This window comes from Theropithecus gelada, chromosome 4 (assembly GCF_003255815.1).
Source record: "Theropithecus gelada isolate Dixy chromosome 4, Tgel_1.0, whole genome shotgun sequence".
NCBI lineage: Eukaryota > Metazoa > Chordata > Mammalia > Primates > Cercopithecidae > Theropithecus > Theropithecus gelada.
In genome coordinates this window covers 60,829,952-60,857,894 of record NC_037671.1, presented here as the reverse complement: position 1 = coordinate 60,857,894, position 27,943 = coordinate 60,829,952, and the positions used below count along the sequence as shown (strand labels likewise).

At 35.7% G+C, this 27,943-nt stretch overlaps 1 protein-coding gene across 2 annotated transcripts in view; it reads left to right on the top strand.

Moving 5' to 3' along the window:
• KHDRBS2 (KH RNA binding domain containing, signal transduction associated 2) overlaps positions 1-27,943 on the top strand; it is a 588,458-nt gene that overhangs the window by 375,518 nt on the left and 184,997 nt on the right. For both annotated transcript variants that reach the window (XM_025383028.1, XM_025383029.1), the window contains exons 5-6: positions 1,036-1,163; positions 6,486-6,684. In XM_025383028.1, the coding sequence (XP_025238813.1) occupies positions 1,036-1,163; positions 6,486-6,684 (327 nt within the window). The remainder of the gene's footprint in view (positions 1-1,035; positions 1,164-6,485; positions 6,685-27,943) is intronic.

The window sequence follows — 27,943 nt, the reverse complement described above, 5'->3', positions numbered from 1 at the left end:
ATTGGCTGGTATATTTCCGCCCTGATAAAGGAAAAAGTCCCTTTGACTTTGACTGAATCTCTGGTTGTTATTTTGAAATTTGCCTTTTTCTCTGGCTCACACTTTCCCTTAAGCCAATACTGGAACTCGTAGAAAATTGGTAGTGTTTAAATATTTCACACTGCGGTCAGATGCAGTGGCTCATGCCTGTAATCCTGGCACTTTGGGAGGCCGAGGTGGGTGGATCACTTGAGGCCAGGAGTTCAAGACCAGCCTGGTCAACATGGCGAAACCCTGGCTCTACGAAAAATACAAAAATTAGCCAGGCATGGTGGTGTGCGTCTGTAATTCCAGCTACTCCGGAGGCTGAGACAGGAAAATTGCTTTAACCCAGGAGGCAGAGACTGCAGTGAGCCGAGATCATGCCACTGTACTCCAGCATGGGTGACAGAGACTGTGTCTCAAAAAAGTAAATAAATAAAAAATGAAAATAAATAAATAAATAAATATTTCACATCAAGCTATTTAGTTGGATTCTGCAGCTGCTGGTGGTCTGAAGTAGAGACATACTATCCTACTTTATGTTGTAATACATGCTCAGTGTCTACTCTGGACCCTTGGGATGGCTGTTTTTTGTTTATGCATCAGAAACTATTTGAATATCACGTAGTCATTCATATTCTACACACATTCATTCAGATGAAGGTATTTTTTAGTAATTGTCATGTTAACAATCATAACTTTAGTACATTCCAAGTTTTTGTTTTATGTTGCTGTCTTCCCTTTTCCAGCTAACACATCTCAGCAAATCTAATGTGATGTCCTGCTGAGTATTTTCTTGATAAAATAAGCAATTCCAATTTCTCTATATAAAAATAGGAATTTAAAGTATATACACTTTTTAATATCATTTTATATTTTTGTATATAAGGTTCCAGGAAACAAATGAAAAATATTATTTCCTATTATGTTTTGTTTTGTTTCTTTTTTTTTTTTTTCCAACTCTGAGAACGGCATGTCCCATTTTTAACTCATCACATCATGTTTTTTTTCCAGGACTACAATGATGAAATTCGTCAGGAACAACTACGTGAATTATCTTACTTAAATGGCTCAGAGGACTCTGGTCGTGGCCGAGGTATTAGAGGCAGAGGGATCAGAATAGCTCCCACAGCTCCTTCAAGGTACATTCATTCTTACTTTAAATAAATTAAGGATGATGGCAGGCCTTTTCTGCCCTGCTTTATGTCATGATTATCACTAGCAGTAAACAGCAACATCAGCCACAATCACTACCACCACAGCAAAAACAATAACGATGAAAGCTTATCAGGTACAGAAGAGCTTTACACATATTAACTCACCAAATCCTCCATACTAGGAGATATCTAGCAACTACAGGTGAGAAATTGAAGTAGAGAAAGGTGTAGGAAATTAACCTAGGGTCACGTAGACAGTCTGACTCCAGAATTCACAGTTTATACTCTTAACAACTACCCTGAGAAAATAAGGCAGCAAACCGGAGATTTTCTACTTTCCTGTTCTATCCTCAGGATAAGAACACACAGATGATACAACTATTCACCTCTTCAAACCAAGATACCCTTGTATGAAGAGAAAACTGTAAACTTTTTCTGTGTTTTAAATGGTCCTTGGATTGATATAGTCTTGCTAGATAAGGAAGTAGATAGATAGAAATACAGAGAGAGATACAGATAACATATGTGCCATCAGCCCAGAAGGCCAGAACACTTCTTGCATGGCTGATGGTAAGGATATTCAAAGTTCAGAGGGTACTTATAGCTCCTCTTGGTGATCAGAGAGGATTTTATTTGATTTTGCTTATTTGCAAAGAAATTGGTATCTTTTTGTATTAGAATTTGTTTTGCAGGATTCTGAATTGTTTGAGATTTTAATAGAAGGCATTGGTTTGAAAAGAGTTAAAGTAAAAAATACTCGTAGCCTTCACAGAACAACTGTGTGATTTAATCATTCTCTTCACCTTGTTATAATTGGCCCTTAAATCTCTAAAGGACAGAGATCTAAAATATTATTTCATATATTACATAAAAATTATCTTAAGATATGCTAAGATATTTTTCAGATTCAGTTTATTTACTTAAATTATACTTCAAATACTTTCAACCACCACTATCAACATAGCCACTGTTTGTAACACTTAAATCAAAAATATCTCAAAATGTTTCTCACTGGTCAGAAACAAAAGTAAAGAATGATAAATTGCCAAATAAAATATCAAGGAATACTATTTAGAGGTAAAATGCGGTAACTCTAGAAATTCTGTTTCACTAAAAGCAAAACTTCTGAATGTGTTCTAGAGCTTATTTATATTTTATCTTTAAAAAATCAAAAATAAGCTGTCTAATGCTGTTCAGGATCATTTGTTTATGCTAAGAATTAATGTGACATAACAAAATACTGTACTTTTTTATGGGATGAGTGTTTTATAAAACCGTGTACATTTCTAAACTCATCTTGATGAGGTAAAAAAGACATTATTGCTAGTCATCTTTAATGGATTTAATCATAAGTTAAATCATATGAAACTGCAACTTTTGTAGTTCAACAAATGCCAATTTTACAGCTTTATGTGGTTGAAACTAAATATATATTTAGGATGCCTGAGGAGGGCACACACTTTTCTATTTCATATGCCTTAAAATGGGGGGGCATTAAAATAATGAATTTATCTGCATTTGATAGTATGAAATCATCATAGTAATAGATTTTGTTTTGTTATTGATATCCCTTAGCTGAATTTTGCATCTGGCATTTTTGAGTGGACCATATAAGATTTTAATTTCAGAGAAGCCTTATTCTAAGATTTCAATCCATTTAAATAATTGAATATAGGATAGTGCATTATGGTCTGGATTTTAATATATCTTCTTAGAAGAAAAATTTGATTGAAAGATTTTACTGTTTAATCCCATATAACATACAGATCTGATACTATATACATAAAAATAAAATTAAATTAACATTAAAAATTAAATTTCACTTCCAATGCTGTACTGATGTCATTAGTGGTGCTAGCATTAATGAGAGGAAATGAAACAGAATTTTATTGTCTTCTGTTTCAAACAGTATGATGAACTGTATCTACAATTTAAAATGAATAAGAAAATAGCCTTGCAAAATAGAAAATCATATTACTAAGAGAACTTTGCATGAGTTAACAGTTGCTAATTTGAATTAAGTCATGAAATTATTACTGTATGAAGTTATTTAATTACACTTACATTCAAAAAGATGATATCTAGAATATTTTTAAATTATATAATTTGTTGAAAATATATTTAATTAAAACAATTTGCATTTCAATAATCCTATCTATAACTTTAATTTTCCAATAATAATGTGCACCAGAGAATAAAGTGTTACATCTATATATTGTAATAATAATTTATTTTGAATAATTGATGAATAAAAATATATGACATCTCTAACACATATCACCACTACATGTTACAGTGAGTGCAGTCACTGGAAAATGAAACATTAGGGGTAAATTTTGAAGGCTTTTGTTTACCACATTGAGAACTAATACATAGAACTAATAGAGTTTTTTTTAAAGAGGAGAGTAATCATATTTATTTATATGAAAGACTACTCAGTTATCACTGTGGATGATGCAGAAGAGTTACAGTGATTGAGAGAGAGAGACAGAGACAGAGAAACCATCTTATAGCAGGGGAGCCAATGAGAAAATGAGTCCATCATCCAAGGCAGGTAACAATGAGCAGCATTTGGAATAGACAGGGATAGGGCCAGATTAGAGATTGACATTTATATGAATTAATGCCAATTAGATGTTGGATAAGAAGGGTTCCCCAAGAGAAAGATAAATTTTTGGTGTCTAGCCTGATGAGAAATTGGTGATATCATTAAGAGTAGGTGAAGGATCAAATTAAATGAAGAATATAATTATTCCTGTAAATAATCTGAGCTTTGTGGATGGCTGGTGTGACCTCAGGCAGGTAACTTGTACTCTCCATGCCTTAATATCTCAACTTATGTTTAAAATAGTTTAGAACTGCCCACATGACAAGCTTGTCAAGATGCTTAAATTAGAATATTCATTTAAGGCAGTGGTTCCCAAATTGGCCTGTATTCTGGAATCACTGGGAGCTCCCTGTCTCCAGAGATTGTGGTTTAATTGGCCTAGGATATGGCCTGGAATTTGGAACTTTCAAAAGATTCTCAAGTCACTTTAACATGCAGGCAAGTTAAGAAACTTCTGATATAAGGAAGACAAGCCAAGATATGGCATTGTGTTAGGAAGAAAGAGATTATAGTCATCATCAGAGGTATGGATTGCAGGGTGCAACCATGAGATCAAGGACAGAAATTGGGTACATCCAGATTCCAAAGTGGGTCCAGGAATAGAAGCCAGTGAAGGAGGATAAGGAGTAAGAAGGAGGAATGAGGAAAAGTAGAGAAAAGCAGAGTCATAAAAGTCGGAAGAAACATTTTCCAGATAATAGTCCACAATCTTAAAAATAGTAGAAATGTGCTGTGGCATGGAGACTGTAAAGAAATCTAGTGGACTTGGAAATCAGTAGGCTACTGGTGATCTCAGCCAAGAGCACTTTCAAAAGAGGGGTGAAAGCAAGAACTAGACTGATAACATTCAGTTCAGAAATGTAGAGGAAGTCAGACAAATAAAGGAAAGGATACTGTGGTGTGGTTTTAGCCAGGGGCAGTATCCTAAAAAAAAGTGATGTGAATTAAGTTGGAGGAGAGAACAAGGAGGTTAATATTCCAGGGAAAGAACATAGTAGATAAGAGGTAATGAGTCAGGTTCAGGAGACAGGTTTGCTAGGGCTGTGTCTGGTAGTCAGTTGATGAAGGAAGAAAATGGAAAATTAGATTTGATATGATGAGCATCATATAATATTAGAGCAGAAGGAAGTACTAAAAATTTAGAAATCTGCATTTTACTCATTAGAAAAATATATCTACCTCAAGCCTGGGTAGTTATAATACTTACCCATGACTATTCAATGGTATAGTGAAGACTTGTGCATATAGTTTATAGTAGGGTGACCATATAATTTATTGTTCACACATGGATACTTTTGAGAGTGTTAAAATGCTAAACTGAACAGGAAGCTAGGACAACAGTTCTAAAACCTGGACATATGCTCATCTTGCTAATGAGGAAATGGAAATGTGCTTGGAGGAACAGTGAAGGCAAAATTGGTTTTTACATCCCTTTATATATTATCATGATAATACAGAATACTGTATTCTCAGCCATGTTGTACTTGAAGCCAGCACTGGGCCTCTGGGTCTTTGTGTTTCACCCTCTCCCAATCTAGGAGAGTATTCTTTATACATTAGACTCACAATAAGTTCTCTGATCATTTCTCTATTCATCAGCTCTATAAGCTATTTAAAACTTTTAAAGGCTTTTCCCGCATTCGTATTCTTCACTCATAAAAGCTCACTTTTATTTTAAGCAAGAAAGAGCAATCTGACTGCTATTCATAGCAGACAGCATAACCTACGTCCCCATATGTGGCTACAGCCAAATACTGTGATTGTTGACATCCCAATGATCATCATTTTTTTTTTCCAAAGCTTTAGTGTTCCCACTGAAAGCAGTGCTATCTAGAGGCCAACCTTTCAGACATAATAATAAAAAGTGAAATAACTGTGCTTTTGCCCAAAGACTTCAGACAAACACTCAACCTTTCTAAAAGCTTCAAAATACCATAAAAATTGGCTACAACCATTTGATCTTACACTTTTATTGCAAGCTAATTTTGTATCAAGAACTGCAATACAAAGTATTCAGTGTATTATTTTTATTACAGATACTAAAGTATTCCTCTAACACCATAGTTACCATAAGAAATTATATTCTGTCAGGAACTGCACCAGCTCAGGGGGTTACATGCATGATGATAAATCAGTGACAAAGAGTTGTGATTTCAAGTGACCTCAAACTTAAACTGCTGTAATAAAATGATATCACTATGGTTAGACTTCCACATTTTATTTAAGTGCAGACAATGAATGACAGCATTGCCCATCACTGTCTATAATCCCCAGCATAGAGGAGATGTAGACATCCAGCTGCTCAGTTTCAGAGATGGTCCAGTGAGTCATATATCAGACAATGCTCTGATTTGTGTCTTCTTGGAGAGTTTGGAATTTAATGGAGTTATATTCAGAGTGGGTTTTTATTTTTATTTTTTTCTTTGCTTAGGGTTTTTAGTTATGTAAAAGACAATAACAAAGTATTTTACATGGTTTTTATAAGAACTAATCATAGTCAGTATTTGCAATTATTGTCTTCTATAGATATCAACACACTTTGTATCTTATATAATTTCTATTAAACACACACACACAGAGAGAGAGAGAAATTTGTATTTCTTTCACTGTATGGAGGCTGTGAGATGAAAGCTTTTTCTGTGATAGTCTCTTTTCTCGCATCACCTGTTTCTCATCTATACATGACTTGTTTCTCTTAGGGGCCGTGGGGGTGCCATTCCTCCTCCCCCACCACCTGGACGAGGTGTTCTCACCCCTCGAGGAAGCACTGTAACCCGTGGAGCCCTTCCAGTGCCACCTGTAGCAAGAGGTGTCCCTACCCCTCGAGCCCGGGGGGCACCAACAGTGCCAGGATACAGGGCGCCTCCTCCTCCAGCCCATGAAGCTTATGAAGAATACGTAAGTACTCTCAAGAAATAAGTTGTAAGGATGAGTTCAATTGATTAGTTAACAAGCTACGTCTCAAACCGTTCATATACCATGAATATAGCAGGTAATGTTTGTTGCAGAAACGAATGTCATTTGCAAGAGAATTTAAGCAGCGTGTTTAAATGAGAGCATTTTGAGAAAAGGTTTCGTTTTACAGGTGTCATCACTGTTAGTGCTAGTTAAAGAGCTTGTATTTTAAGAACCAAACTATCCTGAGGCTTTCTTATCCTTAGGAAGTTTGATCAGATTTCAAATGAGAAATAATTATAAACAAAAAGTGAATTGCCATGTATTCAGAGATTTCCGGAACTTGATAAATATTAGCATAAAACTCAGAAATATTTGACAAATATAATATGATTATATTATACACTTTGGGACTATTGTAAGACCGTGTGGCTGGTCTTTCATTTATATATCCTGACTCTTTCTTTCACCATATTAAAGACGGGATTGGCATAAAAAATTCAAAAAATTATACAATGAACAGACGAAATGCAGTGTTTCCAAGCATCCCCCTCCTTTCCTATCTACTATTATCTTTTGGTCATCTTATGTATCTAAACATCTTTTAACCTTTAGTTCTGATTGTCAGTATTCCACTAATTACACTGTGGTCCTTGTGTTCATTTCTCAGACTAGATTGTGAAACTTGTAAAAAGGGAAAATTTACTAACAGTGTAACAATAGGAAGTCTTCTGTAAATGTTAAATTTAACTGATGCAAGCCAGATCATTGTACTATGAAAAAGATTTATTTTGCCTTTAACCTCTCCAGCATGTCCATCTCCTGATCTAGGTATTTGTTTCATTCAACTGTCCATAAGCATGCTGTCCTGTTCAACGTCTTATATAAATTATTTCTCATTAAACATAAACTCATCAAATACAGTTACTGTCACATATGGGGCACTCAAAACATATGGACTGGTTAATAGTCAAAACTTAGCTATAAAATAAAGTGAATATAGTTTATAGGTATTACTAAGAGTATATTAATTTTATCATGTATTCATTTTTAGGAATAATGTTACTGCTTAAATATGAAATATTGACTATTGTCTATAAGAGTGAAGTAAGTGTAAAAATCCACTTCTACTGGAACAGATGAAATGTGTTCATCTAAGTATCTTTACTACATCAAGTATTAATATTTAAAAACTTAGACAATCTTAAAATTGCAAAACCAGAAACAGAAATCATATTCTACTCTGCAAACAAACCCACAAGTCAAAAAAACTCAGGGACTAGACCTAGTTCTGCCATTTCTTGCCAGAGACATAGTACGTGAAAAATAAGTACTTGTTTAAATGAATTAAAAATCCACAACAAGGGTGGCAGGATCACTTTTATCTTTCAGGAACTGTTTAGCTCAACAATCTTTATGTACGTTGTCACTATGGTGTTTTTGTCTTCCAAATAGAGGCTTAAACAGATCAATTTTTAAAATTAAGAAGAGAGAAAAACTTAGTTAATGGGGACCCAGCCGCAAGGACAACATGGAGAGACACTAATTTTTAGAGAGGAAAAAGTATTATGAGCTTGGCGGACATCCCAAAATGTATCTAGGAGAACATACTATTGATAATAGTAAAAAGTATATGGATATATTTTTGAAAAACTGTTTATAGCATATTTTATGAAAACCTGTCCTGTATTATATTTTCATTATTTTTGTTTCTGAAAACAATTTAATGAGTAAGGTTTAATATGTGGCTGATAGGCTGCTGGCTGCAATCTTTGAAATCCTTAGTGCCCAACCCCGATTAGCACTCAAGAGCTGCTACTCTCTGCTCTAATTTTAGACTATTGATTCCTCTGCAAGGAGTAAGAAAAACAAAAGTTTAAGTGTTTCAATAACAAAATAATAGCACCATGCTGAGTTGATGGTGAAAATCTCAAAGGAGTTCTTAACTTTCAGATAAAATTTCTTAGAAAAGCTTCCTTTTATTGTAAATCACACTACGAGTCAATTCACTCTTCAGACTTCTTTCTCCCCTGCTGAGTTTTCAGTGTTAAATTTCTGACCACATAGAATGTATTTAGGTAATCAAATCCACTCCTGGCATCTGGCCTGACAAGAAACAGCTTACTGTAATTGAGAATGCTGTTTAAAACCATATTAGTGTTAGCTGAGTCTTAAAAGTTTTTTGAATTTTAGTTTGTTACACATCGTAACCCAGACTTTAAATATTTTAAAGCTTTTTTTCATTGACCTTCTGCTAAGATGGTACATTTACATTTTGTAGATCCATCTTCATGATTGAAGTAGATTTGCCGAATCAAAAATAATATTTCAACAAAAGCTTCCATAGGACAAAATATTAAGCATTATCAGCTCTACCGTTGCTAAAAGGGAATAAATTAAAACTAAAACTTTTGAATACCTCCTAGGTTGCAGTCACTGTACATTAATTCACTTAATCTCAGGATAATACTAGCAACTAGTTTTAGATTTTACTATTTTAGTAGGTAAAGAAACTGAAGCTTGGAACTGAGAATTGCATCCACTTTTCTGTCTCTACAACCTCTCGACCTGATGCATTGTGTTTCCTCTTGGTAAAGAACCATAAAGTATCCTGTAGAGTACTATCTCACGGAGAACTCACACCGTTTCACACAGATCAGTTGTACTTCATACTCCCATCTAGACCACTAGCCAGTGTTTTAGTCCTCTCAGCAGTACTTAGGACATCTCCCAGTATTTATACCTGCATGAATATCTCCAACTACAGAGAACTCAATACCTCCAGAAACTAAGTGCTGGAAATATAAAAACTGTAGTTAAAGAGAAACTATCTGTACTCTAAAAAGTATGCCATCTAGTGGGAGAGATAGCATTAGTCCAACAATTAACACATATGCATTTGCTATATAGGGCTCTTATCTTACTCTCCCTCTATTAGAAGTCATTTGTTATCATCTTATCTCACTTACAAGATTTTATACATCCTAAAGGCAGTGTTTCTTAAATTTGCTTTATCTTTTCTGTTCTAAGTAAAGTGCTTTGAATTGAACCTACTTATGATATTTAAGGGAAAAGGTTATACATATGCACACTAATACATATGTAAACATATATATTATGACAGTAGAACACAGCATATAATAAGTACCAAATAGAAAATATGCATGCTCCGGTAAAGGGAATTATCACTGCTGGCTATATGGCTGTTTTAGGAAACCTCTAAGACGGTAAGAAAAACAATGGCAAGGAGACCAGGATAATAGTTATAACATTTAGAAGCAGAGAGAAGAGGGAGAAAAGTCCATGCAGAAGGGATGGTAAGAGCAAAGACAAGAAAAGGAAACTTTCAAAGCAAGTGTAAAGAATCTGGAAAAACAATTTGGTGAAACAGAATTTCTTTAAGATAGCAGTGAAATAATGGAGAGAAAAGTAGAGAAGAGTTACATATACCCTCAAGGCTGGACTTCACTTATGATAAAATGCCACCTGAAGATTTCATAGCAGAAGGTAACCTGAGGTTTTGGGGAATTTCATAATTATTAGTTGTCTAGGGTGGATTAAAGAAGAGGATGAAGAAAGGAGAAGATTTAGGGAATTAACAATAGTGAGGCTTACTGAGATGTGGCCCTAGCTATGACGACAGGGATGAGACTGGAAGTATTCAGGCCAAAGGTAAAGCTGAAGTTAAAAACAATAGGATTTGATGGCAAATGCATTTGGAAAGAGTAAGAAAAACCAGGCAGGCCTCACTCAAAGGTGTGTTTGTACATGGGAATGGTTAAAGGAAGAGGCACAGGAAGGAAGGCCATAATGGAGAGGGGTGGACAGTGAAGGAGTGACTTTGACGCTAAAGAAGCTCCCTCCATGGCTGTGGGAGGGGTTTATAAATGTGTTTACGTGGTCATCTCTCTTTGCTGCAAAAGTAAGGCAATCCCCAGGTGACATCCCCACCGATCACACTGCCCTCTGGGTCAAATGGTGGTAGAGGGGGCATGACTATCTCTGAAGAAGAGTTAGACATTTATTTAGTTTGGGTTTAGAGAAATATTTTGTTTGCATTATTTAGATATTGCTACTGTTCTGTTGTAGAAATATTTCCAGGAATACTCCTACCATCTCACCTAGTGTTGTGACACAAGTATTCACAGATAGAGGTTTTACGGCTATCGATTGTGAACTACAACACTGATACAGGAAGGATGTGATTAGTGGAGGAGAAATAAGGTTTGAATTGTATTGGGCCAGAATAAGCTCTGTGGACAACTCTTTCAAATCATTCAGCTCAGCTATGAAGCAGACTTGACAGAAGTTTCCCCAAATATCAGAACAATGCTAATGGCTATAACATAACCAGCAATGAGTTGTGAAACAGAAATGCACTTTTTAAAACTATCTGTAACAACTCTATTTTTTTTCTATCAACCAGCTAGAGAAAAAAATCCTTAATTTTCTTTCTTCTCTATAGAAAATATTATCAAAATTATTGTCATATTAGAAGATGATCAAAACGTAGACCCCCAAAAAGCATAGGGATTCATTGACTAACAAAACAGAAATTCTGTATTGTTTTCTAGATTTTGTGATGTTAATAGTATTTTCAGGTTTAGAAATTTTATAGTTGTTTGTTATTGCTTTTCTCATTCAAAATAAATATTCACTTTCCTGCCAACTATGTATACATAATTTTAAAATCTTTTTCTTAAACAGGGAATGCAAAATTATATAATTTTGAGGCCCCATAAACTTTGCATCCCACCCTGAAGAGGAAAATAATGGCAACATTTATAGGAAAATACTCATCTCTATGTGGGACAGAGCAGAGAGAGACTGTTTAAAGAAAAAACTGTGTAACCTTAGTTTCTTTCTGGTACTAAAAGTCTGTTCTGTGCTTAGCTAGAACCAAGTTAGTGCTGTTAATAAGTATGCTATTCCTTGTGGAAATGCTGTCCTTTTAACAAAGGTTACATAGTGTAACAGTAACAAAGGTTACTGTTATGTGCAGGTAAAGGCACACAGCTTCTGGAAGTGTCTGTCAGAACATTTCACCCTATGGAAACATACTGACAACATAAAAATCTGCTTATATAAGCACTCCCTTGTAACTCATATGTTGGTGTATAGCTTTTTAAAAAGCAGATCAAAAATAAAAACAAAGACACTTCAAGTATACAAAACAGTTTCTAGTTTCTAAAGACATATGTTTAATTTATTTTTAAATTATTTCATATTTTCTCTAAGGGTTAACACCCAGACATCAAGGAGGTGTATCGGGGCACAACAAAGCAAGAAGAGATATAATTAAAATTCAGTTCAGCACGACATGGGAAATTTTGACTCTATAATCAATCATGCTAACCTAATTTATAGAATGCATTTTGACAAATTTTTGAGAAGTTTCTCTTTTCATCAGCCTTGAGTAAGCCTATCAGCATTCCAGCCTATCCTATCATCTAATTCAGACTCTGAGGCATCCTTCCAGTAACAATGAGAGAACTAGAAAATTCAATGGTAAATCAATAGTCTTTAAAAGTTCCATAAATGAGTTCAGGCTGCCAACCCTCAGTTTCATGTGTATGGAACATTTTTTGACAGGAGAGGGAAATAGGTATTAAATGATCATTGAAATCAATTCTTGTGCCATTTTTGTGCAAGGAAAGATTATGAGCCTGGTCTATGATGCATTTTGAGGGGAGCCACGTGTGGTTTTTTGTGTAATAGCCAAGAGCCTTTACCCAAAGAAGGCAGATTTTTATTAGAGTTTTTAGACTGGATATTTGTATTCCATTAAACATTCTCGTCTGAATTTCATGCCCTAGTCCCCATTTATTAGAGACTAATTTACCGGGATGCATTACAGAGTTTTGTTTCTTGAAATGTAACTAATATTTAAAATAACCGAAACATGCAAGGTTAATGAAATGTACTGTGAAACTATAGGATCAACTATTCATAGAAAAGAAAAAGGTAGAGGTATGTAAATACTGTTAAAATATTACATTTATTTCCAATAGTTATGTAAGATGTCACCTTTTAAAATTGTGCATATTCTTCTTCCGCAGTTGAAATTCGAATAAGCCATCCTTCTAGCATTATGTTTAAATTTTAAGTCATTTTAGAACAAATGCAGATTCTTCTATTGGCTACAATACTCAGAATTATATTCAAACCTGTACTTTATAATTAACATGATGACTAATGTCTTTCGTAACACTTACAAGGATGAAAATAGGTTTCTCTCTGTGCCATTTTGAGATGGCTTCTAGCTGCTATAAAGTATTATATCATAAAGTATTTTAAAGTTTCCTCTAGGCTCTGTTGGAGTAAAAAATGCCATGATCTTTATGCAATTTCTGCTGTAGACACAGGGAGGACAGCAGTGGCAAAAATGACAAACTGCCATCTCAGCCTCAAGGAGTTCTACCTTTTTTTTGCAATATTATTTGTATATTTTAGGCTATATTATTTTCTATCTTTTGATCATACACATGGCCTAAGGATTAAAAATGAAAGTGAGTTGAGCCTTGATTTATTTCTATAGGTATATTCCTAAAAAGCTATGCTGGGTACAAGTTAATAATTTTAAATCATTTTTTCCTTCTGAGGTCATTATAGTTTTGACAATTATACTCCCACAGAAAAATTAACACCCTATAATGAGTTACAAATCATACCTAAGAATCCTAAAATTCACTTTAGATTTTGTTGGTTGAAAAACATTCATCACTGTGTTTTGACAACACCACCCTTATAATTTTCTGGCAAGGAAAATGTCAATACAAATTGCCTGCTTAGTAAGATTGTCACCGGCTTTGCAGAAAGCTTTATAGGAATGGTTAATTAGGACTGAGATCTTTTCCACATTTTGGACCTTTTCTGTTATGGATTCCCTATTTAGTGGAAAATAGAGGCTGCTAAGTCGTTCTATCAGAAACAGATATTTGTGATTATTTTCTATGATATCTTATGATCCAAAGGCTTTTACTAGGGAAGCTGCAGATATTATTTGCAATAACTTATAATAATCTCAAGATTTGAGTTAAGACTACTTGTCTTCGTTGTTGAAGATGGAAAATCACATGTTTCCTTTATATGAAACCATGTTGTGGATCAGTTTGGTAGAGGAAGGACACAGAAAGGACCCTTGTTTATTCCTTCTGCCTCATATTTCTTAGAAACCAAATAGAGAATAGGCTGCATTGCTTAGAAACCAAATAGAGAATATACTGATGGGCTTTTTATTTTTTCATCTTTCTTCAAATATTGACATTCATTCTTCAACAGTACCTCTGACTTATAAACATCCATATAAAGTGAGTTTTTATTTTACACTTTCATAGATACTAATAGAGTTGGAGAGGTGCAGATACAACTGGTGTGAGTGCCAGATAGAAGGTGCAGGTTGCTGGGGGATGAGTAATTTGTTATTTCAAGTGATCTTTTCTTTCTTCTTCTCAACATCTGCAAATAAGCCTGAAACCTTTCCTACTTTTTTCTATTCTTGGTATAGGGGGAGAAAACCTCACATGTTAAGAATCACAGAGATTGTGTATCAAAGAGAACAAGAGATATTTTGCTTCTAATGTTCTCACTTTCTTCCTCTTGTGCAGCAGTACTGGATGTTGTAAACTACTTGAAAATAAAAGCTGATGCCCTTTGTTGTAATTTAGCCCATGTTGCAATTTCTGGAGGTCATTTATATTGCAATATTTTTGGATTAAAGAATATAGCTACAATATATACCTTTGCAGAATAATAAATAACCAACCTAAATGGTAACTGGTGCCCACAGCCAATATATTTTGCCCTTCTGCACAGGTACAGAGCACCCGTTGTTGTCAGACCTCCTATTCAATTTGTTGGTGCCTGAGCCATACTGACTATTAATATTGTAACACTTCCATACTGGTGAATTTTAGAAATTCAGCACTACAGGTGTTCCCAACTAGACAAATTAAGTCAACTAAATTAGAGATTAGGAGGATTCCCTATTGAAGTCCTTGAAGCAGATGTCTAAGCCAGATGGTTGCACTGCACCAGAACCTCGTGTGATCACAGTGCTGATGCATTTGTGACTTCAGAAATCCCTGTACTTTGCCTGTCAAGATGTTGAACTTTCTCACTGTCTCTTTCTTGGTCTTTCAGTGTGTCCCACATCTGTAAAGAGGGTTGAACATAATCTAATGGACCTCACTACCTCTCTCCAGCATTTATGTAGAATCTCCTGAATGCAAAAGACTTCATGCATTTTGAATGTTTAAAAAAAGGTCTTTTTGAGTTCACTATTTTAATTTAATGTTGGAGAAATTAAAGTTAGGAGAGTAACTAAGTAAAGTCACATGACTGGAAATGCCAATCATAGATTTGCTGACTTTCCCTACAACTCTTTTTCCAATGGATATTACAAGGAGAGAAGAAAAGGCACAAATGCACTTAATCATGGGCCTTCCAGGTCAGTCATCTGGCACCCATGTGGATCTGAGGTTCAGGGTTTTCTAAAATTACAGGGAGTAGGCTGAGAACATGACATATGAGAATGTTTGAGCCCTTATACCAAGTATATATACGCACGAAGTTTCTGTGGCCCAAATTTCTCCTCTTATCTTTCCTCCTCAGAAACCTAATGGCCTTCTAGAAGCTGCACACAATCTGTGCCACATCCTGTGCCTTTTATTTTTTAGTTAATGACACTCCTAAGGAAGCAAATGTTTGTCAGCACCATAAACAAAATGAAGGACCCTAGTTTTCCTTTATTTATCAAAGTGGTTTCTTCTTGGAAACAGGATTGATAGAAATCATGTAAGAATATTCTTTCTTCCATGTCACTTCTTTCTAAGACTTCACCCAAGAGTAAGAAGTTATAGTTGTGAAGACAGGAGTATAGTTTACTGTAAGACAGAAAACACACTTGGAGGCAGGAAAAGATTTTAGGAGATATTTCTGGAGATTTAGTCAGTTAAAAAGTAGCTCCTTACTCATTAAGCAGGAACTGATCCCTTATATGTTTGAAACCAGATCTTTAGAAAATGTGCCTGTTTCATATTCCAAATACATTAAAATGTTTTAAGCAATGTATCTGGTACAGAACAGAATTACACACATAGATCTGTAAATATAATGAAGCAAAAATATATTTCATTTCCTATCTAGATTTTGTTTGAGATTTTCTTTTACATAACATATACACTTAAGATCTAGACAGCAGAATATGATTGTTTCATATGTCACTTAGGCAGCAGATATTACCCCTAAAATAAATCGACCAAATCCTCTCCCTTCCAGAATGCAATCTCCTCTATTAAAATTGGCTCCCAAATTAACAATTTTCCTCCAGCTATATTTTGTATTTTTTCTATTATAAGTTTTTACAGGGCTATTATAACACCACAATTTCAGCTTTCATCTCCAAAACTATCTTAAATCTTGACTCTCTCTATTGTCATATCTGTTCGACAGTCTTCAATTTTGTGTGTACTTTTCCATTCGGAGTACCTCTCTTCTTATACTCATGCATCCGAACCTGATTTCATCAAACAATTCCAATTTAGAATTCCTCCTGATTTGCCTACTTCGACTTAGTTGAGCCTGAAAAAAATCTAAAAATTATAATTTGATTCTTTCTTTGCTTTGTCTCAAATATTAAATCAGATTTATTTTCCTAAAATGCTAAATTTATCTTATCACTTCTTTATTTAAAAACATCAATCTTGGCCGGGCGCGGTGGCTCAAGCCTGTAATCCCAGCACTTTGGGAGGCCGAGGCGGGCGGATCACGAGGTCAGGAGATCGAGACCATCCTGGCTAACATGGTGAAACCCCGTCTCTACTAAAAATACAAAAAACTAGCCGGGCGTGGTGGCGGGCGCCTGTAGTCCCAGCTACTCGGAGGCTGAGGCAGGAGAATGGCCTGAACCTGGGAGGCGGAGCTTGCAGTGAGCCGAGATCGCGCCACTGCACTCCAGCCTGGGTGACACAGCGCGAGACTCCGTCTCAAAAAAAAAAAAAAAAAATCAATCTCTTCCTGTTACCTAAAGGTTAACTTTTCAAATTTGTACATATATAAATATATAATACTATGAGAAGATAAAAATATATAATGTTATGAGATAAATATTATGAGAAGATAAAGATGAACTTACTCTTAACTAATGGTTTCATTTTCAAATAAGATTTTGACAAAAAAAAAATTTACAATAGATGAACAAGAGACAAAAGTCCTAAATTTATATAGTAGATACAGTTAGCAGCAACTTTAAGATGTTAGTATGTTAAAGGATACTGAGCTATTTGACTAAATTTACTTTAATGTTTATAGACTCCCCATTCTGTATTATGCTAATTTCCACAGGCAGAGGCAATGAAGGATAAAAAGGTGGTCACCTTTATTAGATGTCTATTATATGTTAGGACTTTATTTAATATCACAATAATAAAAGTTAAGAGGCATAATTCTTGTTTTTTTCATTAAGGAGTTTTAGGGTCTAATAATTAGATACATATATCAGGCATAGACCTGATAACAGAGCCAGATAGGTCTGTCTTCAAAGCTAACGGCATGTAAAGATGTAAAAGGCAGAGTCCCTGGCTTTAAAAAGGAAACAGGTAAGATAGCTGGAGAAAAACAAAGCTCACAGATACAGGGCAGAATATAATTTGTGAGGGTGAACTCCAGACTTCATTGTTAGATACATGCTGATATTTTCCTGCCTTACCTCATAAAGTGGGTGTGAAGTAGTACCAGCTGGAAATCCCATTAAACTAAATATATCTGTAAGGTTTTTTATTAGCCTTGCTTCTACTCAGAAAGCCTGAAGAACTAAGTAGGTATACTGCTTTCTGTTTGATACAGTAAGTATGTGGGAATTTGGTGGAGGGGAAGCAACTAATAGTCTTCAACTTTATGGTAGTCAGGATAGAAAAGACTAGGGCAGTTAGATGTATAGTCAAGTTCTTTAGAAGTCTAGAATATTAATAGTAGCAACACAAACAATGGGAATAATGAAAATTATAATAGAAGCAACTAATATAATTAAGTAGTTATTATGATCTACACACTAGGCAAAGGTCTTTACTTTTAGCACTTAATTTTGCAGTAACCATATTTTTATTGGTATTATGCTCATTTTACAAACAGATTTGAAGAGGTTAAGTAATATGCTCAAAGTTGCCTAGCCAGTAAGTGGCAGAGCCAGTGTTCCTAAGTTTGATTGAAAAAGTGGTGTTCATAGCCTCTAAGCTGTACCAATGTAGCGTTTAACACATGGCGGGTACTTGTCTAAGTGCTGTATACCTATAGATTCAAGTTATTTTCTTGGCACCCGTATAAGTATTATTCCTGTCCTAGATATGAAAGCTTACATCCAGAGAAATTGAATAATTCAACCAACATCATCCGGGCAACCAGCAGCAGAACAGCAAGTTCAAAATTAGCCGTCTAGCTCTAGTTCATGCTGCTCAGCTATCCCTGGGGAACCAACAAAAGTGTCATTTAGACAGTCAGCTACAGATAATATCAAAGGAAAAGAAATAAGTACAATACTTGAAGGAACCACTTGGTCAATCTACCTGGACTATAAGTGAACACATAAAAACAAGGTCTTGTCGGGAGAAAAAGCTTGAAAAATAAGTTAGGGGAAAAGTAGTACAATGAATTGTGAAAAAGAATTGCCTAGAAGAAAACTTAATAATTAAGTTGGTTATTAGTGGGGGGTTGTTCAATGTTTCTGAGACATCTAGGAAACTGTACTTCATGAAGATTAATGTGGCTGTGCAGGGCAGCAGGATCCGGAGCAGGTAGACAAGCAGAGACGGAAAGTGTCGTTGGAAGTTATGTAATGACCTAAATAAGAATGGAATAGAAAAGAGGGAACTATGGGAAATACTATGGAACATATAGTAAATTAATCGAACCCAGCTCTGGAAATAATTCCACAATTTATGTCATTACATAAGACATTTTAGATAATCTAAAAATGGAATACTATTCAATATTATTGTATTTCTTTTTACTATAAATCATTTTTAATTCATCTACATAATGATAAAAGCTTAGACTATTAAACATTTTAGATAATTTTTATGAAAAAACAATCTTCATACGATTTTTTTAAAAGATTTAGGAAAGTAATATCTATATTTTTACTATAAGTAAAATAATGTAAGGTAATCATGTAATGACTACAGATTTTTTAGCCAAATGCTTGAACCATTTTCTAAAGAGATGTTTTAAACATACTATCACTGAAACACAGTGGTTTTTTACACCATTTTTTTAGAGGTACCCGTCTGTCAAAGGCAATTTTAGCCCTTGCTCCAGTTGCATAATAGTTTTTTTTAAGTAGTTTGTGTCTTTATTATTTGTCGGAAATTGCTTCTTTGTTTGCAGAGCCTCTGCAGCTCCTCAGGGGAGCAATGTGGGTTTGCGTGTGCTGCAACCCCCTGAGAATATAAACTCCGCCGAGTTAAAGGAGGGAAGCAATGTGGGTAAGGGAGAGGGGGAAAAAAATTAAAAAAAACCCAAAAAAACAGAACTTTCTGATTACTAAGAAACATCATCTTCCTTTTCCATAAATCCTCCACTGAATTTTCTATTTCCACTCCCAGGAAGGCATTTAAAAGACACACTATAGGAAGTGTGTAATTATCTTTTTTCTAATGTATTTTCTAGGCATTTCTAGGTCCTCTGGCTTCCTAATTTTCTTTCTGTTCCTTTGGGTCTTTTAGCCAGACCAGAACAAGAAAATTTAGAGGGTATGTAAGACTGGAGGTCCAGTGCAGGGGTCAGCAATATTTGCCTGTAAATAAAGGGCCAGATAATAAATGTTTTAAGCTCTGTGGGCAATGCAGTCTCTATCATGACTACTCAACTGTGCCATTGTGGCACAAAAGTGTCCATACACAATATGCAAATGAGTAGAGTGATTATATTCCAGTGAAACTTTATTTATGAAAACAGGTGGCCAGGCTGGATTTAGCCCATGGGTCATAGTTTGCCAACTCCCAGTCTAATGTATACCACCTACTGTATTTGGGTCTCATGACAGATACCAGAATCAAATTTACAAGGAACATATTTCTGCAATGGTGGCAAAAAAAAAAGTCCCTGGAATTTTAAGTTGGTTAAATTATCCAAGGCCATTTATTTCCTTTTCTCATAGGGGCTGCATGACACAGAGGTGGGACGAAACATTACATAAAATCATGTCAAATTTACTCTATCAGTTCTCAGAGACGGCAGTTTGCATATACTTATTTTTGACTTCAAGCTCCTTCCGTCCTTTTAAAGATACATAAGTGATGCAGCACATTGCCAAATTGCTCACTGCAACAACCAAATGCCATTAAAGGCAAAAAAAAAAAAAAAAAAATCTCATTTTCAGCAGAGCTTCAGAAGGCTAGATGATGAAGGCACCAGGCGGGTGAGTGTCTTGTTAAATGATAAATGAGCTTGGATCCTCTTATTTTTTTAGAAGAATGTAGGTACACTAATACCAATATTCTATATAGCTACCTACTTCTGATGATACATTCTTCTGTGTCACCTCACTGGTAGTGCTAGGTCCCTGCCATTTGTAATAATCTAGTATTGTAAGCTACTGTCAGATAAATATTCACACAAGCGCACTACTTGTTTTCTTCTGAAAGAATCTGTTAGCCATCATGCTTTAGACAGACTCAAATTTAATGCATTCTTTAAAAAATGTGTTTGGCAGTAAAAATGTTGTGGAAATTGATCTTGTTGTAAAATTTAGCACCTTAGATTTGACATTAAGGCCACTTAGAGACTTCAGCAATCAGTAAGGCATAAAGAGAACAACTGAATTTCAAGGTAATGGTTTGGAGGGCATAAAGTGAAAAACTGCAAGACGCTGCAAAACCTAATCTTTTAAGTTGGTCATTTATTTGTCAACTATTCCTGCTCCAGGGTACTGCACGTTTGCAAATAAAAAAATAAATAATGTCTTTCTCTATGACATTGTTTTAAATATGGGAGGAATATACCTGAATCTTTAAAGATTACCCCAACTTCACAAATCAGCAAGAAAACAAAAACCCAAATCATACAGAAAATGACAAAAAAGAATATAATAATTAAAAAAATAAATAAGAGGGTAATTATGACATTTAAAGTTAGACAGTTATAACCAAATCTGCTAGTTTGAAATCAGAATTAAAGAACTATAAAATTAACTATTATGGACATGGAGAATAAAATAATTATCATATTAGCAGCAGAAAGTGAAAAGTCTTATTTGTATTTGGTGCCTGGTAGAAGGTTGATTTTAATGACATATGTTGTAGTCATGACACAGTTCAATAGAAGGATAGATACAATACTTTGTGGAAATGTGGAAAGTTCCTTGTTCAAGGCTTCCTTTGGTCTGTGAAGGACAAACAGTTACATAGATGTAGTGGAACCTATTTCTCAGAGTTAAGCCTAAATCAGTCCTGACAGTGTAGGTTGTATAATTTCTGAAAAGTGTCATCTTTAGGCAAGAGTAGGGTCTGAGTAAAGCAGATTGAAAGGATTTCACTTATTGGCATGTGTAACATACGTATAGGGCCTTTTTGTTGCCCCTGGAACTGGGCTTTTATGGATAAGCTTGGCTTCTCGCTCCATCTCCCCCCACATCCTGACTCTATAAGCCTGGCTTTGGCCTCTTCTATTTACTGTGCACAGAACATTATATGGGTTTCCATACCTCCCTAATTTGACTCTGCATGGAATTCTTTCTGCTTTTCAACACCACTCTCTGTCTCTCTCTCTCCCTGCCCCCACCACGCCCACACCCACACACACTCACACATTTACCCATGATGGGATCTATTCAGCCTGTCAGGTCCCCAAATCAAAATTCACATTCCCATTCCTTAGCTACCACCTTAAAAAGCAATGCTTAGTCCAGTCGGCCTTTCAGGTAGTAGTTACCCACTTGCCTGTCTCTTCTGCTAGATGGTAGGCCTTACAGAGGACATGCTAGGTTTATTCTCATTTATTTTCTATATTGTTTTGCAAGTAAGTGCTCAATTAAAAAATCGATTAAATGACTGACTTTTATCAGCTAGATAGCCAGTTCTAAAGAGATGTGGAATCCCTGCCAGGAGTTGGACATTTTAAGAAATACCAGGAGGATTTTACATCATGGCATCAGTTCTGACTAGACTCCTGTACTGATACCGGGATGGGCGTATAGAGCGGGGAGATTGAGCCAACCTCTACTCAATTTCCTTGATTTTTCAGACTTGGTTGTTCAGGTTTGTTTGACTCTCATTATGCAGCTCTTTCAGACACATTTAGATGAGGTGCTTTTCTCACTACCTGTGTTGAGCTCTGCATTCTTGTAAGACACAGCTTTCTCTACCAGGGTCAACACTGCTGTGGTTATACAAAGAGAAGCATCCAAGCAAATACTGACTAGTTACTGATAGGGAAATAAAGTATATGTGTAGTAGTGGTTACTGGTGTTGAAGAAGGGGGAAAAAAGTAGACACATTTAGGAAGGAGGGGGCTAAACAACATTAATTCCTGATATACATTAGAGACTGGTTTTGTGCTTGTTCTGCTAGCTATTCTGTTCAATCAACATGAATTCTTTTATGATGTTGACAAATGTTCTAATTGAAGTACTTTTTGAAAAAGGTGTCAAATATTAGATTTCATTAAAAAATTAATTATCAGCATTTATTTTTGGTGAAGACATATACTATTAAAGCTATTTTTGTGTATATGTGTAATAAATGTTAGTTACTATTTCTTATTTGAAAAAAGTCTTCAAATGAATAAATTCCTCTAGCATTTCATATAAAAAATTATATAATCAAAGGCAATTATCAAAAAATAAAAATATATTAATCCCATTAGCTAAACAGTTGCTTTCACCATTTTTATTAATGTGAAGAATTATATATATGAGTTCATACCATTAATGTATAGTTTAAAAATAATATTCATAAAATACACATAAAGTACACAGGTTAGAAAACAAAACAAGTCTGAATGCCCCCCATGCATCTTTGTCCAATCCTATCCCCCATTGTTCTCTCAGATATATTCACCTGAACTGAATTTTAATTATCACCTTGATTTTCTCTTATTGCATATATGTATCTCTTAATGATTATTATGTTTATTTTGTTTCTTTCTAAACTTTAAAAAGAAGAGACTCACACTATGCATATTTTAAGTTTTAAGGTTTATTCATATTGATGCATGTAGCATAGCTTATTCATTTTAACTAATGAAAATACCAGGATTTTAAAAATCCACCTTGTTGTACATAAACATTTGGATAGTTCCTCTTTTTTTTTTTTTTTTTTGCTTTTATGAACAACATGAGCATTCTTGTGCTTGCTTCCTGTTGCTAGGTCATAAAGAATGAGAATGTTCAACTGTTTGAGATAAATTATATTATCTCATTTAACTTAGCAGATATACTAAATTACCTAGTATATTATTACTGTCCTTAGTTCTCCGCATTTTGCCAACTAATCAAGTGTGAAATCAAATTTTTTTGTTGTTTTAATTAGCATTTTTATTATTACTAATGAAATTTGTTATATTTGTTATATTTTCATAAATTTATTGGGTGTTGCTACTTCCATTTTGTTGGAAATGCTTGCATAACTATTGCCTGTTTTTCTATTGTATTGCTTGTTTTTGCATTTATTTGTGAGAGTTCTTTATATATTCTGGATACTATTTGCCATTTATATATTTTTAAAAAATCATCCACTGATTTGTGATTCTATCTTTTCACTCTCTTTTATGATGTTTGATGAATAGAGGTTCTTATTTAAATGTGGTAGAATATTTAAGTTTTCTTTTAATAGACCATGATTTTTATGTCTTATATAAGAAATTATTTTCTATTCCAAGGTCATAAAAATCTTCTCCTATGTTATCTTTTTTAAATGATATTGCTTTTTCCTCCAGGTTAATTCAGCAGGAACAGATGTTACACATGGTATGTGAAGATATTTAAGTTTCATTTTTCCGCCTTCATGGATAACCAATTTTATCAGTGCAATGTATTTAGTCTGTTTTTTCACCCATAAATGTGCAAAATCATCTCATATATAGCAGGTTTATGAATGTGCAGATCAGATTCCAAGTTCTTTGGTCTCTGTTTTTCTTTCTATAAGCCAATATAACACCAACTTAATTTTCATAGCTTTTTAATTGAATCTTGGCACTAGTCACACAACATGTCTTGGTTCATTTTTCTCCTTGGTACCATCTTAGCTTACCTTGGTCTTGTTTTCCCACCTAAAACTAAAATTGATATATTATTTGGGAAAGAATTAACATCTTTATTATATTGAGTTATTTGTCTTGTACATGGCCTATATTTCTATTTACTTAGCTCTTCTTTAATTACTGTCAATAAAATTTAATATATTTCTAGATACATTTCACATTTTTTAGGCCTAGGTGTCTTATATTTATGTTACTTTAATACCTGATAACTCTTTAAAAATTATTATTGTCATTATTCTGTTTATATTTATTGTATAGCAACTTAAATTTTGGATATTCATGTCATATCCAGAAATATTTCTTATGTTTCTTATGAATTTATATTACACCTGGAAATATTTCTAAAATGTATTACATTTTCTAATGATCCAAAGACTCTTTGGGCTACAAATTTGGATTCACATGCATTATACTTAACAAAATACACAATCTACCAGTTTTTTTAACTGCCTCCTAAATAACACAGGGAACTAAGATTGCTTTAATTCTAATGCCTCTCTCAAATTATATGTGTTATTTAGGAGTTTTCCAATTTATTCCTAAATATAGATATTGAATTTATTGTTTATATGACATTTTGGCTTTAGATTCACCCATTTGTTTTCTGTTTTCTTTCTTTTTTAAAATTATACTTTAAGTTCTGGGGTATATGTGCAGAACGTGCAGTTTTGTTACATAAGCATACACATGCCATGATGGTTGCTGCACCCATCAACCAATCACCTATATTAGGTATTTCTCCTAATGCTATCCCTCCCCTACCCCCCACCCCCTGATAGGCCCCAGTGTGTAATGTTCCCATCCCTGTGTGCATGTGTTCTCATGGTTCAATTCCCACTTATGAGTGAGGACATGCGGTGCTTCTTTCAGGAACTCTTGTAAGGCAGGGCTGGTGGTGAAAAAACGTCTCAGCATTTGCTTTTCTGTAAAGGATTTTGCTTCCCATTTGCTTATGAAGCTTAGTTTGGCTGGATATGAAATTCTGAGTTGAAAATTATTTTCTTTAAAAATGTTGAATATTGCCCCCCCTCTTCTGACTTGTAGAGATTCTGCTGAGAGATATGCTGTTAATCTGATGGGCTTCCCTTTGTGGGTAGCTCGAACTTTCTCTCTGGCTGCTCTTAACAGTTTTTCCTTCATTTCAACCTTGGTGAATCTGATGATGTGTCTTGGGGTTGGTCTTCTTGAGGAGTACCTTTGTGGTGTTCTCTGTACTTCCTGAATTTGAATGTTGGCCTGTCTTGCTAGTTTGGGGAAGTTTTCCTGGATAATATCCTGAAATGTGTTTTCCAACTTGGTTCTGTTCTCCCTGTCACTTTCAGGTACACCAATCAAACATAGATTTAGTCTTTTCACATAGTCCCGTATTTCTTGGAGGCTTTGTTTATTCCTTTTCATTCTTTTTTCTCTAATCTTGTCTTCACACTTTATTTCATTAAGTTGATCTCCAATCTCTGATATCCTTTCTTCCACTTGATCACTTCAGCTATGGATACTTGTGTATGCTTCAAGAAGTGCTCATGCTGTGTTTTTCAGCTCCATCAGGTCATTTATGTTCTTCTCTAAACTGGTTATTCTAGTTGCAATTCGTCTAACCTTTTTTCAAGGTTCTTAGCTTCCTTGCATTGGGTTAGAACGTGCTCCTTTAGCTCAGAGGAATTTGTTATTACCCACCTTCAGAAGCCTACTTCTGTCAATTTGTCAAACTCATTCTCCATCCAGTTTTGTTCCCTTGCTGGAGGGGAGTTGTGATCCTTTGGAGGAGAAGAGGCATTCTGGTTTTTAGAATTTTCAGCCTTTTTGCGCTGGTTTCTCCACATCTTCATGAATTTATCTACCTTTGGTTTTTGATGTTGGTGACTTTCAGTTGGGGTCTCTGAGTGCTATTCTTTCTGTTTGTTAGTTTTTCTTCTGTTTCTTTCTGTTTGTTAGTTTTTCTTCTAACAGTCAGGCCCCAGTGCTGCAGGTCTGCTGGAGTTTGCTGGAGGTCCACTCCAGACCTTGTTTCCCTGGGTATTACCAGCAGAGGCTGCAAAACAGCAAAGATTGCTGCCTCTTCTTTCCTCTGGGAGCTTTGTCCCAGAGGGGCACCTGCCAGATGCCCACCGGAGATCTCCTGTATGAGGTGTCTATCGGCCCTCTACTGGGAGGTTTCTCCCAGTCAGGATGCATGGGGGTCAGAGACCCACTTGAGGAGGCAGTCTGACCCTTAGCAGAACTCAAACGCCATGCTGGGAGGTCCACTGCTCTCTTCAGAGCCGTCAGGCAGGGATGTTTAAGTATGCTGTAGCTGCATCCACAGTCACCCCTTCTGCCAGGTGTGCTGTCCCAGGGAGACGGGTGTTTTATCTATAAGCCCCTGACTGGGGCTGCTGCCTTTTCTTCAGAGATGCATTGCCCAGAGAGGAGAAATCTAGAAAGGCAGTCTGGCCACAGCGGCCTTGCTGAGCTGCAGTGGGCTCTGTCCAGTTCGAACTTCCCAGTGGCTGTTTACACTGTGAGAGTAAAACCGCCTACTTAAGCCTCAGCAATGGCGGAAGCCCCTCCCCCCACCAAGCTTGAGCATCCCAGGTCCATCTCAGACTGCTTCTGTGCTGGCAGCGAGAATTTCAAGCCACTGGATCTTACCTTGCTGGGCTCTGTGGAGGTGGGACCTGCTGAGCCAGAGCAGTTGGCTCCCTGGCTTCAGCCCCCATCCCTTTCCTGGGGAGGGAATGCTTCCATCTCACTGGCATTCCAGGTACCACTGTGGTATGGGGGAAAAAAAACAAAAAACAAAACAAAACAAAAAAACACTCCTGCAGCTAGTTTGGTGTCTGCCCGAATGGCTGCCAAGTTTTGTGCTTGAAACCCAAGGCCCTGGTGGCATAGGCACTGGAGGGAATCTCCTGGTCTGCAGGTTGCAAAGACCATGGGAAAAGCACAGTATCGGGGCGGGAGTCCAGGGTTCCTCAGGTTCAGTCCCTCATGGCTTCCATTGGGTAGGGGAGAGAATTCCCCAATCCTTTGTGCTTCCCGCGTGAGGTGACGCCCCACCCTGCTTCAGCTTGCCCTCCATGAGCTGCACCCACTGTCCAACCAGTCCCAGTGAGATGAACCAGGTACCTTAATTGGAAATGCAGAAATCACCGTCTTCTGTGTCGATCTCACTGGGAGCTGGGAGCTGTAGACCGGAGCTGTTCTTATTTTGCCATCTTGCCAGCAATCTGTTCTCTATTTTCTTTTTTTTTTTAAATTTATTTATTATTATTATACTTTAAGTTGTAGGGTACATGTGCATAACGTGCAGGTTTGTTACATATGTATACTTGTGCCATGTTGGTCTGCTGCACCCATCAACTCGTCATTTACATCAGGTATAACTCCCAATGCAATCCCTCCCCCCTCCCCCCTCCCCATGATAGGCCCCGGTGTGTGATGTTCCCCTTCCCGAGTCCAAGTGATCTCATTGTTCAGTTCCCACCTATGAGTGAGAACATGCGGTGTTTGGTTTTCTGTTCTTGTGGTAGTTTGCTAAGAATGATGGTTTCCAGCTGCATCCTTGTCCCTACAAAGGACACAAACTCATCCTTTTTTATGGCTGCATAGTATTCCATGGTGTATATGTGCCACATTTTCTTAATCCAATCTGTCACTGATGGACATTTGGGTTGATTCCAAGTCTTTGCTATTGTGAATAGTGCTGCAATAAACATACGTCATGTCTTCTTGCTTGCAAACCTTCTTTGGATAAATTTTCTTCTACCTGACATACATTCTTTAGAAGTTCACTTTGTCAGTCTATTAATAGTAAGTCTCTCAGTTTTTATTTCCCTAAAATATTTTTATTTTGCCTTGTTACTAAATGTACTATCACTGGTTATATAATTCTATGTCATCAAATATTTTCTCTCACTATATTGACGATATTCCACTTGCTTCTAACATTGCTATTAAGAAATTAACAAAAACAATAGAAAACTGTGTGAAGCAGCAGCTACAGTGCATGGCATACACAGAGAGGAATGAA